Source organism: Camelus bactrianus, chromosome 12 (genome assembly GCF_048773025.1).
Source record: "Camelus bactrianus isolate YW-2024 breed Bactrian camel chromosome 12, ASM4877302v1, whole genome shotgun sequence".
In the NCBI taxonomy this organism is placed as follows: domain Eukaryota; kingdom Metazoa; phylum Chordata; class Mammalia; order Artiodactyla; family Camelidae; genus Camelus; species Camelus bactrianus.
The window spans coordinates 57,766,672-57,780,035 of record NC_133550.1 but is presented as its reverse complement, the minus strand read 5'-3'; the positions used below and the strand labels follow the sequence as shown (position 1 = coordinate 57,780,035).

Sequence of the window (13,364 nt, the reverse complement as noted above, 5' to 3'; positions counted from 1 at the left end):
AAGAATTCACAAAGGTGTCGCAAGCTTTCCACAACCATCCGTCGTTTACACATCCAGCATATGGATTGTTTCTCAGTGCTGCTTGTATTCTTTTCTTTTCAATTGAAGTCCAGTCAGATTACTATGCTATGTTGATTTCTGGTGTACAGCCCAGTGGTTCAGTTATACATGTACATGTTCCTTTTCATATTCTTTTTCATTACAGGCCCTTACAGTATATTGAATATAGTTCCCTGTGCTCTGCAGTAGGACCTTGTGGTGTATGTATTTTATGTATAGTCGTGAGTGTCTACAAATCTCAAACTCCCAATTTACCCCTCCACACGTTTACCCCTGGTAACCGTAAGTTTGTTTTCTGTGTCTGTGAATCTGTTTCTGTTTTGTAAATAAGTTCATTTTAATGCTGCTCCTGAAGCTCAGGGAAAATTAATATTTAACTTTATTCCATTGAAATCTGAGAAACCACTGATGGGGTACAGTATTTCTACATAGGGGAAAGATCAAGTTAAATGACAGAATATTCCTACTTACACGGCTGAGTTGATTCATACAGAGGAATGTTGAGGACTTCCAATAATCACCCTGTTTTTTCACTAATTCTGCACATTCCTCTGTGTGTGCATAATTATTTATTATTTTGCTAATTGCAGAAGTGATTATTTATATATGCTGAGAGAAGAAAATTTGGAAAATGCCAAAAAATGCAGAGTAAATAAAACTTCTGAAAAGTATTCATGAATAACCACTGTAAACATTTCAGTGTATGTTTTTTAGTTTTTTTCTTACATAATATATTTTTAAACTTTTAAAATCACAAAATACATGTGTATAGTTTAAAAGTCATACAAAATGTTATAAATTTAAGGATGAAAAATAGCCCTAATCTTTCTTATCTAATTCCCGACACCAGAGGTAACACCTTTTTAACTTCTTTAGCTATTTTTAGCTTCTTTAACTACACTCTAGTGTTACTGCCGTATGGCTCAGGAGCAGCATTATTCTATTACTTCTTGGTTTTCAACCATGGGTATTTTCTGTTTATTTCTACCCAGGAAAATGCAGGTTTAGCTCTCTCTCACCTCCCGCTGCCCTGTTTTTCCCCTTTACACGCAGGCACAAACACTCCCAGATGAGTCTAATATGATGGTACAATTTGGTTGTATTTCCACTCAAGGCTTTTGGTTTTCTCAGAATTAATAATTGCCTTAGTTTTCTGTTTGCTTAGTTTTCCATATACTTATTTATGTTTTAATTCATTACCAGAAGTCTCAGCCAAGCTCCCTTCAATAGGTGCAGACACTCCAGGCCATCTTTAAGTTTGGATTTCCCCAGCGTCCACATGGAGCCCATCCCCTCCTGCTACAAGACGGATTGGCTTCGATTAGCCTGTAGCACAGGTGTCAGTGTCAGGCTTCACTCCTCCCTACACGTGTGTGATTCCTTCTCCTCTCTCCTGTGCTAGAGCCGTGTTTCCTGGAACCCACATCTTCTGTCTTATTGGCTCTGTTTTAAATGGAAAGTGTCCTTCAGAGGCTTCGTGAGAAACGGTGCAGAAGGAAGTTTTTTTGGTCCCTGAGAATGTCTTTGTTTTTTTCTTCTCACACTTGACAGATTGTATATAAGAATCTAGGTTTAACACTGTTGGCCTTAAATTTTAAAATTCTCTTTATCCCTGAAATTCTAAAATTTCACGATAGTGTGCATGATATGGATTTTATTCTATAGCATTGTGCTGGGTCCTTGGTGGTCATTTCTGTCTGGAAACCTGTGTCCCTCAGTTTTGTGAATTTATTTTATATTTCCTTTTTTTGTGTATTTTTTTTTAAGAACTCCTATTAATTGGATGTTTGATCTCTTTATTCTCCAGTTTATTTTTTTTCATATTTTCTCTCCTGTTTTTAATCTCTGTCTTTTTATTCTATTTCTGGGAATATTTCTCTAATTTTTCTCTTCACTTTTGTATTAAATGTTTTATGAATGAGGTAATATTTTTACATCACAAGGGCTCCTCTTTTCTTCTCTGATTGTTTATTATACAGCATTCTTGCATGTTCCATGGATGTGATATTTTCTCTTACTTCTCTGAGATATTCATTATAATTATATTTCCTTCTTTCTTCTTTCTTCTTTTCTTGCCTCTGTTTCCTTTGAGTTCCTCTTCTCGAAGTGTTTATTTTGATCTGTCTTCCACAATAGCGGCTTTCATCAAGTATCTGGCAACTGTTGCTGACTATGTATAATTAAGAGATAGGCACCAAGAAGCTGAGTGGAAAATGTCAAAAGGTTTGAACACTGATTAAATAGGATCACAAACTGTTATGAAACAATACTTAGTTATGTATTTAACCAAAGTGACAATAGAAGATATAAAAGGCAAATACAGGAAGTAACGCACCTGGAAAAAAATACTTATCTCTTTAAGTTTTGAGAAGACGTGGGTTTTTAAAGTAATCAATACCTGATGAATACCATAAAGCATGTGTAATTAATGATGTTGATAAGACCCAGAATCTTGTTTCCCAGGCAAATTACTTAACAGGTAAATGAAAATCTTTCACAATAATCCAGGACAATTTTGTTCTTTTAACCAAGAGAAAAAATTAAATTCTCGTTTAGCATCGGCACAGTATTACTGTTAAAGCTCATTTAAAAACCCATGTCATAAATTCATTCCATTTTCATTCGCTTGACCACACAAGACAGGAATCCCTCCTCTCTCTTTCTTTCTCTCACTCATTTTCTCTCTTTTCCTAACTTGCTATATTCATGTAGGTTTGGCCCTTTATTTTCTTTTTACCTGGTCTAACATAACCTCCAAATAACCTCTAACTTAGGACAAAATGATTCTACTTTCCTTTAACAAAACCTCATCCTGATACCTCATGCCTTTCCCTACAAAATATATCTCACTTCCCTTGGATACTTTGCACACAGTTTTTTCCTTTACCCTTATTATTTCTAGTAGTTTCCATTACATATATTGTTTAGAATGCTTAACCTTTAGTAACACAAATTTCCAAAAAAGTTGGGAGTAAGCAGTTGTGAACTGTCCGCCACATATTGGTACTGTGTAATAAATTAGCAAATTGAGGAATATATCATTTTGTAATGTCTAGAGACATATATGCCTTTTTATACTACAGTTTTTTAAAGTGGCAAAAAGAACATGTTATTAATGGACCTAAATGTCTTTAGTCTCTATAATAAGAAGCCAAAAGTAGGTAAACTTAAACCTATGTTTAACAATTAGTGTTTCAGTATTTTCTCTGATTTAGAAATGATATCAATATTTATGAAAAGCCATCATTTAAGGTTAAGGTTACAAAAAGGATTTGGGAACTCTCTTTAGGCAGCCTTATTTTATGAAACATGATCATGGCTGCAAAATTCATTCACAAAGTTTTCTCCCACTTTCATCCATTTAATTCATGGGTTCTTGACAATTGCTCTGGAATTGCCATGAGGATTTCATGAGATTTAAAAAATTAACCATCATTTTAAGTTATTTTTCTCGTTGACAAACCAGGCAAGAAGCACAAATCACAGAAACAAAGAATCTAAAAAGTTAAGCGTGGGTTTTGTTTTCCTGCCGTGTTGACATACATTGAGCAAATCATTTTTATTGTACACTTTGGTCTTAGGTTGAATTTACAATTACATAATGTCAAACACCTTGTAGAGATAACATGAATTTATTTGACTAGTCTTAACTGATATGTGCTTACATTTCCTTTAAGCCAATTAAATTAAGCTTTTTTACAAGTTAGTTATTAAGAATACCATCCAGAGTGAGAAATATATCACATATACATAACATATACACATAGACGTACAGACAGATGCAAACAGATTTTATAGCTTTCATTTAAACATTTTAGCCACATGTCAGGTACAACAGTACAAAACTCAGTAGCTTATAAAATAAGAGTTGGATCTAAATGGTGTTTCTGGCAGATGGAACAAGTTAAGGTTACCCACTCAGATAGCTGAAGCCTTTTACCATATCCAGGGAGAAGAGTTTTTAAGATTTTTATTTGTCTTTAATAGAAATATACGAAGGCTCTAGACAAAACTGGGGAAAAGAGAGCTTACAGAATAAATAGCAGTTTACTTTTTTAAAATCTCTCTTTTCTTTTTCTTTTTTTTTTTTTTCCCCTGTTCCATGGTTGCTTTTGCCAACAATTCTCTCTTTGGATGCTTACATTTCAAAGATAAATTATGATTAATAGTTCCAACGGACTGAGGGAGAAGTGTAGGTTTTACTTAAGAATGAACTCAGGGGATATTTGCCTAGTCTTAGATGTCTAGTGTAATTACTATAAAGTTTTTCTTTCCTGTAAGAGAAGGGTAGTCCAAGAAATTTTTTTTGGTAGAACAGGCCCAATGTGTGGGAAGGTCTGGAACCAGTGGGGTGTGGTTACAGAGTAAGGGACAACAAATCAAAATTTTCTGTGTATCTTCTGAGTCTTTGTCAAATCTGTTTCCTGGTTATCAATATTTAGCTAAGTTTTACATCTGCTTCAGTGCCATCTGCGGTTCCTGACCTTTTTTCTAAGTCTCATCACCTCCTAATCTTGTTAAAGAAGTGTTTTGTTTTGTTTTTTTCTCTTTTCTCACAAGATGTTCTTCTGTATCAATTTCTCTCTCTTCTCTCTCTCTTTCTTTTTTTTCAACCTAGTCTTCCCATAGGTACCAATAAGGCATTTGTTTAAGACGAGAGCTCTCTTACTGGTGACTCCAAACAAGTAGGTCTTTTTTATGCTTAAAACCAATAAGCCAGGGAGGAGGGTAAAGCTCAGTGGTAGAGCATGTGCTTAGCATGCACAAGGTCCTGGGTTCAATCCCCAGTACCTCCATTAAAAATAAATAAACCGAATTATCTCCAGACACACACACACATACACACACACACACACACACATACACAAAACAAACCCAAAACAATAAGCTGTTTATGGCTTAACCATGTCCACAAGAAGTGTCCTTGTGAGCCCTCTCAATGCAGAGCCAGTCTGAAGATAGCTTAAAAAGCAAAGACGTTCATTGGCACAGGTGGCAAAGAAACCTCTACCTCCCACAAGTGAGACACCGTAAATCATGGACCCGCTAATCTGTGTTACCAGGAGGGTGATACTGGGATGAGAATTTTCCCAGCACAAGCAAGGCAAGAAGGCAAAGAGATGACACAGGCCCCTTATGGTCGGTGACCCTTTATTAAGACACACTTCCCTGAGAGCTGCCATGCTTGGACAAAGTTGCCTGTCACTTCATGTCTCAGGCTGCTAGCTGGCTCAGGACATAACACAAGACAAATGCGGATTCTCATCTTATGATTTCTCATCCTTATGACAAATGACACAAAAGAGACAAAGGAAAATATGACTCTTTCTGGGAGGGTAAGAATCAACACCCATAGGCATGGATTACCAAAACCAAATTCACCAAAGTCAGGATTCGAGAGCTATTTGTACAAATGTTTCCTCCTGCCATTGTGAATTTGGAGAAGAGGAGACAAGGAGAAATGTTTATCCTCCTCTTGACCATGCACTGCAAACAGAGATCTGGGAGATGATGTGCTTCAGAACTCTCACCTTCTGCGGGTCTGCTCTCAGTTGCCCCATATCTCAGCTGTGGTCTCGCAGGAGAGTGGATTGTTCCAGCCTTTACTGTCCCATCCTCACCACCAGGAACTGTACAGGAGGGAAAAATAACTGTTCCTCTTACCCTTTTAGGTTTTTGGTGGGCTCTATAACAGAAGAGAAAAATAAACAAGTGTATTAACATGCGTGTCTCATATATACTTGGGAGAAATGCAAGGATGAGTAACTCAAAGAGATGGCTGGAGCTCAGACCTACATAGTATTTTAACCAAAGAACAACATATTTTTACAAGAGTGACGTGACAAAGAAGGGTCTTAAGCTTCAAAGGGGGGCAAATTGTAGGCAGATAAATCTGTAAGAAACCAGTGGAAGATACTAGCTAGTCAGTCCAGGCTGTTAGGTCGTGTCCTGCAGGGCTATCTTGGGGCCGATACACGTCTAGGCTTGTAGGTGTTTGACATTTGTACAAATCTATGTTCTGCATTCGGGCAAATAGCGGGTAGACAGAGAAATTTTCTTGGATCTGCTTCTTTTCAATTGCCTTCAGTTCAAAATAATCCTTATGCTGAAGGGGTGTATTTTTTGGTGGCATTTGGTGCTATTCATCTGTAGGTTTTATTACAAGTTTCCTTGCCTTATAAGGACCCCCTTATGTTCTAACACAGAAAGGTGAAGTAAGGCTTTGTCAACAAGGAGTTGTTAGGATTGCTGTTCCCATGAGCCATATTTACAACAGTAAAACATTAATTTAGAAATTAAAACTCTACAATAGTAAACAAAGAAGTTAGTATAGGAATCTGGCTGAGCAGCGTGCTGCTGCGCTATGTCCGTATTGAAACAACAGGCAGGGTGTCATGTTCTTTTGTTTAAAGTGTATTTAAGGAAAGTTTAATTGAAAAAGATGAAGACCCCAGAGCGAAGGCACATAAAACAATTTAATGAGAATGAGTGTTAATCAAAGATTGGAACTCGTTTTCAGTTGCGTAAAATGTTCGTTCCATTTTTTTTAATTTATAGTTGCTCAAATTCATTACAAAACAGGAGGAAGTTTCTCTTTTGGCAGCAGTGCTAATCCAGATTGTTCCTGAGCAATAACTTTAAACAAGCTCATTTCATTATTTTCTGGCAGGTAAAGTCTTAGGATGTGAGAATATCCCTCTTCAAACATAAGAAAGAAAACGTGTTAAGGCAGTGGGCCAATAAACAGCTCCTGTTTTCCCCCGTATCTCAAGGGGTGGAGCTCCCGAACCCCCAGGAGTAAGGGAAGTCCAAAGGAGTTAAATACTGGGGCCGGCTCTGCCCCGGGCAGACTGCAGTCCGGGCACCTCAGTCACCATGAAGGCTCTCCTTGTGCTGGGGCTCGTCCTCCTCGCCGTCGCCGTGCAGGGCAAGGTCTGGGAGAGATGCGCGCTGGCCCGAAAGCTGAAGGAACTCGGAATGGATGGCTACAGGGGAGTCAGCCTGGCCAACTGTAAGTCATCTCTTGTTCATCCTTCCAAATAGCTGCTGCGGGCGGAACGGATAGTAATGCAGGATGAATAATGAGAAAGGGACTTTGAGCGAATGGACTTTTTAAAAACTCTCTTGGAAGGTTTGTACACTTAACAATGTTTAAAAATGTCAACTTGTTCCTTTAGAATCAGATGTAACAAGTGAAGGTTTGAGGGTATGGGAGGGCAAAACTCTATACCGCTCTAAGTAGGCCGGGACCCATGCTTCCAGTGCCACTAAATTTGCGGGTTCGGTTCCCTCAGCGGCCCATGTAAGGCTGGCTGAAAGGTACTTTTGGGCACCTGGGATGCCTCTGTCAGGCCCTTGGCATTTGACTCCAGCCACGTCTAGTTTGGAACTTGGGTTCTGCAAGCCTAGAGTAATGCAGTATTTTTCTCCTTTCTAATCATGATGTTGGGGTTTTAACAGCAAATTTTAAAAATTCTGTGGAACTCTTTTTTGGGGCGGGGTAATTAGGCTTATTTATTTTTAATGGAGGTACTGATGACTGAACCCACAACCTCGTGCGTGCTAAGGACGCGCTCTACCACCGAGCTCTACCCTCCCCGCTGAACTAACACAGGGGCTGGTAGGACCCAACTTCCCCTCAGTCAGTGTTTGTATGAGGATCCCTGAAATGCAGCAGGAAAGGACGTTTCATTATTCTTACTCACTCTAGTTGATGAAGTAGTTTTCATTTTCTTCCACAGAATTCAAGCTGTGCCCGAAGTAAAAGTTACCCTTAATTTTAGTCCAATTTTGTCGATGTAGTTACTGTATTTTTCAGGTTGAATTCAGACATTTCCCCTCAATAAGTATTTCTGAGCGATTGAGTAAATGTCTGGTTGGATGCATGGATGGGTGGATGGAATAGTCTTCTGCATTTTACAGCTCTTGTCTGGGGTCTAATTTGACATCCAAATTCACCTTTAGATATCGTAAGAAAATTCTTTCTCCCAGAAATTCCTTACTTTTCCTACTAAAAAGCAGTTTTCCATCAGCGATGTGTATCTACTGCTAAGCACAAATCCATGCTAGAACTCTGTTGATTTTTCTCTTCTAGGCGGAATCTTACCTGAGGGATGGGAGCAGGGGAAGCATAATAGAAAAAACAGCTAGTTTCATATTTTCTAAAGTATGTTATCTTATTTCATTAGTATTACAAAATGATTTGATAGCAAAAGAATTCTCTTAAGGGCCCTTTAGCACTAAGGTGTTAAAATGCTTTACACGTAAAAGTTATCTTTATAAGTACAAAGGCGTCAGTCATTAGTAAAACTGAATTTGCCTAATAGAACGTGCTTTGCCACGTAAGTCACGTGGTGTTCCTATTTACTACTGAAAATAAGTTCTTTTCAGGGATGTGTTTGACCAAATGGGAAAGTGATTATAATACGGATGCTACAAACTACAACCCCTCCAGCGAAAGCACCGATTATGGGATATTTCAGATCAACAGCCGCTACTGGTGTAACAACGGCAAAACTCCAGATGCAGTGAACGGCTGTGGCATCAACTGCGACGGTAAGACAAGATGACACTGAGTGCGGCCCAGGGGTGTCCTGTCATGTTTACAAGAACAGAGATTCAGAACAAATGATAAAGCCTTGATGGGGTCATCAGGGACCTAGGAAACCTCCATCTCAACTTCCAGAAACTCTTTATTACCCTCCTCCTGATTCCTGAAGTAAGAACGTAAAGCGCTCCTATCATGAAAGGTTGCTGTTCTCTAATACAGAGAAGTTTCTGGAGGGATCCATCAATTTACTGTGGCTGGACTGTCTGACTCTCTGTGCAGAACTATGCACTCCTCTGACTTACTCTGAGGAGCTTTAGGGATAATTTGGCGGTTCGTTTTTTTTGTTTTTTTTGTTTTGTTTTGTTTTGTTTTGTTTTAATCTATGGTCCTTTATTAGAAAATGAAAGGATTAGTAGTTAACTAATCAAGAAGGAGGAATATGTGTGGTCCTTTTGTAAACATTGTTTTTACTTTTTATCATGAAATGTTCTAAACATATAGAAAAATAGAGAAATTAGTATAATACACAGAAATATATTCGTCATGTACTTTAACAGTTTTTAACATTTTGTCCTATTTACTTCTGTTATGTGTGTGTGTGTGTGTATATATATATACTTTTTGTTGAGTGATTTTAAAGTGAATTAGAAACATTATGACATTTAATTACTAAAATCTTTAGGTTACACGTTCAAAATCTACAGTTCCTATATAATCATAGTCATTCTAACAAGCTAATTTGATTAATCGGGGTGAAGCAAATATTCTATAGAATTTATTTTAAAATAGAGATAACATGTGGAATCTCTTTTGCATAAAGTATTGGGGAAATACTGCAAACTTTATATTGTTAGATTTTTAAATGTTAAAATTTCTAATAGAGAAGATTAAGATCTTAGAATATTCTTTTGTATTCAGTTAATTTATTTTTTAAAATATTTTGTATTATGTAATAATTTATGGTCATTGAGTGAAAATTCTTACTACCCAGCGATTTGTGACCACTGGTAACTTGGTATACACAAATTCTTTCAGGACATGTATCAGACTTGTCTATGAAGGTAAAGCGATGTCATGCACATACAAATGTGCAGGCAATGTGTGTTTTAACAAAAATGATACTGCATTCTATATACTGCTCTACGATTTGTTCTTTATCACATAAAATTATTTTTAAGTCAACAAATACCAATCTGTATTAGTTTTTAAAGATGACTAGAATTCCACTACATAAATATTCTGTCATTCATCAGTTCAGCTCTTACTGCTAAGCTCTTAGGCTGTTTCCATTTTCCCCTTTATTAATTGCAATGAGATACCTTGTGCATACTTCTTTATGTGTGTTTTTATTATTTCTTTTGGAATATTTTTCCAGTAGTCGAATTGCTGAGCAAAAATATGCTAGGCCAGTTTCTGTTTGTTCATTTGTTTTAGAGTGTTTAGTAAAAAAAAAGAAACATCCATCATATTAGTTAATAATTCCACAGTTTCCAATGACTTTGGAAAACGAGAAACAGAATGCTTTATTTCATGCCAAATGGAATGCGGGAAGAAAAAGTTTTCCCTCAACATTCACAGATACATAGACTCTTGAAAAGTAATTTGTGTTCTCTCTTTAGCTTAAAAGAATAAAACTGGCTGAAACTAAATTTAAACTGAAATTTCTATGACCGTTGTTTTCATTCCTCACTGTCTCTTTTTCAGTTTTGCTGGAAGATGACATCACTAAAGCTGTAGAATGTGCGAAGAGGGTTGTCAGGGACCCTCAAGGCGTTAGAGCATGGTATGTTTTTTTTTTTCCTTCCAGTTTTATTGAGATGTAATGGACATACAGCACCGGATAGTTTAAGGTATAAGGCGTAATGATTTGACTTACATACATCACAGTAGGTTTAGTGAACATCCATCCCCTCAGACTGTTGGAGCAGGCAGACAGCTAGATGTGAGCAGAGAAGGGGGGGACACAGGCCAAATGGCAGAACTTGGCAAGAAAAGCAGGGGCCAGGGCCAAATGCAGGAAACCCTACATCATGTAAACAACAGGGGTCCCTGGGCAGAGAAAGAAAAGTAGGAACCTCTGGGCTGATAAGCGGTCACAAATTTAGCTGTGGCAAGCAACCAGGAGGTCCACAAAGAAAGGTGGGAAAAGGCAAGAACCTCCAGTGTCTAAATGTAACCTTTTTTTCATTATGCCCTCATTTCAATAAAATTAGCCTTGCAGGTTTAAGTACCCATCATGCACCAACGCCATGACATTTCCCAGCCACACTAAATAAGGACAAAAATCCCTCCTCCCTTTGGGAAGGTGGAGTTGGGATGAAAATCAGGGAATACGAACCCAAACCCTTCCCCCATAGTGAATATTCCGCCCACTGATTTTCACACTTTATGTAACCGATCTGCCAGAGAAATCAGGGCAGTAACTTCCCTGAGACTGCCTGCTGTCCCCGTGAGAGTGTACTATCTGTCCCTTAGTAAATCCTCACTTTACTTTCTTAGCTTCTCATCTCTAATTCTTTCTACCAGGAGACAAGAATCTAATCACCTGCAAAAATATGGATACAAAATTAAAGGAACAGAAGATAAAATTTTTTGTGTGTGATGCTCTTAGGAGTTTCTCTCTTGACAATTTTCATATATAAAATCTAGCAGTTAGTTATATTTATCAGTTTGTACATAGCAACTCCAGTATTTATTTATCTTATAGCTGGAATTTGTAGTAACTTTTGACTGCCTTCATCCAGTTCCCCTCTCCCTCCTCCCCACCTCTCATCCTGCCCTCAACCCTCACCTCTGGTATCCACAAATCTCTTTTTCTGAGTTTTTTGTATGTGTGGTTTTGAAGTATAAGGCACCTACCACACTCTGTTAGTTCCTGTTGCAAGCATGCTGTGTTTTAAGCATCAAAGGGGAGATCTGGTTTGCCCTCCTGTTCTGAGACAAGTCAGAGAACATTGCCAAAGACCAAAGTGTGCTGCCAAGACCTGATGACTGCAGCTCTGGGTTTACGCTGAACAGTGTGTTACCTCGAAACGATCTACTTTAACTGATTCAGAATCTTACCCTTTTACTCCTCAATTTCTTTTAGTGGATTTCTGGACTTTTTAAGATTCTCCTCACTCAAGCAGAGTTGATTTACAATGTTGTGTTAGTTTCTGGTAGATTAAGACATTAAGTGAATGCAGCTACGTTTTAACCTTATTCCTGTTTGTTTCATCTTTCTCTTCAGGGTGGCATGGAAAAACCACTGTGAGGGCCACGATGTGGAGCAGTATGTTGAGGGTTGTGATCTGTAACTGTGGAGTTTCCTTCTTCAGCTCATTTTGTATCTTTTTCATCTTAAGGAAGTCGTAATTTAAGTGACCGGTCATACTACCATTCTTTCAAGCGTATAATGATTTCCTTAATTTCATTACTTCCTGCATTATGACTAAATTCAGAGGCAGATGAGCTTGCAAGTATGGAAATAATTGCTAATTAACCACAGATGTGAAATCACGCATGCTGTTAAAAAAATACAAACACTCATTAAAAGCTTTGCAAGTCATACCTTGTCATTCTTTTTTAGACCCTTTTAGTGTCTTTGATGAAAGAAATATGTATGTATGTATTTGGGAAAAATGATTTGGCACTTTAGTATTTGCTGAATCCTCACCTGTACGCAAAGAGCTGGATACTGCTAGAGAGAAACCCCTGAGCATGCTGACATGTCTAAGTTGAAACTCATAACCACAGATCTCATGTGGGCCCTCCAGTCTCCCCGGCCACCTGAATCACTTCTCTGCAGCCCTCTGTCTGAGTCCCCACTCTCCAAAGTGACCAGCACTGTTTCACTTCTCCTCTCTTCAAAGTCCCAGCACACATGCCCAACCACTCACCTTCTCCCCGCTCTCATCTCAGTAGATGGCCGGCCGCAGGGTACCCTGGGAGAAGAGGAGCAACTCAGGCCAAGCCCTCCCCTCCTGGCCACCATAGGAGAGGCCACATCTCCCCTGGACCCCTCCCCTCTTCCTTCCCTGCTATAACTTGGTTGAAGGGCCTCTGCCCCTGCCAGTGGCAGTGTCCCCACATGCAACCTCCACCACAACCCCCTCACTCCTCCAATTCAGGCTGAGTGTGTCCTGCATCCTGAGTTTCTCCCTCTTTGCTGGATCAGCCCCCTCATTGTGCAAAATGCCCCGGTAACCTTCCCTCTTACAAAGAACTCTCTGTTGACTCTACATAACCTGCAAGTACCACATTGTTCTCCACTCCCTTTGACAGCAACACTTCTGGGACGAGATAACTCTATTCACCAATCCATGTCCTCACACCCTTTCTCTTTTCAACCCTTCCTAATCTGACTGCTCTCCTCACTCAGCTGAAGACTGCTCCAACGTGACTCCTCCCATGACTCCTTGGGGCCAACTGTAGGGACCACCTGTTCTCTGTTTATCTTGCTTGATCTCTCAGCAGCATCTGACAAAGTGAGCCACTTCATCCTTCTAGAAAAGTCTTTCTCCCTCAGCTTCTCATTTACACCCTGCCTCACCGATGACTTCTTCCCAGTCCTTGGCTGGCAGTTTGTCCGCTATTTAATTTCTAACTGTGGGTGTGCCCCCCGGGCTCATGCTTGTAACCATTTGCTATACTACATGTTTTTCTTATGTATTTACTTGTCTTTTCTTGCTGAAATGTAAATTCCAAAAGAACAGAGCTTTCCCCCCCCACTTTTTTAAAGACATTGAGGGAGGGAGGGTAAAGCTCAAGTGGT

The 13,364-nt window shown here is 38.8% G+C and overlaps 1 protein-coding gene across 2 annotated transcripts; it reads left to right on the top strand.

The window, feature by feature from the left end:
- Window positions 1-6,887: 6,887 nt before the first annotated feature.
- LOC105076881 (lysozyme C) lies at window positions 6,888-12,158 on the top strand. 2 transcript variants are annotated; one of them, XM_074375442.1, is made up of 5 exons: window positions 6,888-7,072; window positions 8,452-8,616; window positions 10,316-10,394; window positions 11,841-11,936; window positions 12,052-12,158. In XM_074375442.1, the coding sequence occupies exons 1-4, from the start codon at window positions 6,937-6,939 to the stop codon at window positions 11,905-11,907; spliced, it is 447 nt and encodes a 148-aa protein (XP_074231543.1). In that variant the 5' UTR covers window positions 6,888-6,936; the 3' UTR covers window positions 11,908-11,936; window positions 12,052-12,158. The 2 variants fall into 2 exon arrangements, with proteins under 2 accessions (XP_074231543.1, XP_010963424.2); XM_010965122.3 differs by having other exon boundaries at window positions 6,889-7,072; window positions 11,841-12,158.
- Window positions 12,159-13,364: the final 1,206 nt, after the last annotated feature.

Coding starts and splice junctions, on each gene's coding strand:
- LOC105076881 (XM_074375442.1), top strand. CDS start 6,937: ATGAAGGCTCTCCTTGTGCTGGGGCTCGTCCTCCTCGCCGTCGCCGTG. Junction 8,617..10,315: donor CTGTGGCATCAACTGCGACG/GTAAGACAAGAT, acceptor TCTCTTTTTCAG/TTTTGCTGGAAGATGACATC. Junction 10,395..11,840: donor CCTCAAGGCGTTAGAGCATG/GTATGTTTTTTT, acceptor CTTTCTCTTCAG/GGTGGCATGGAAAAACCACT.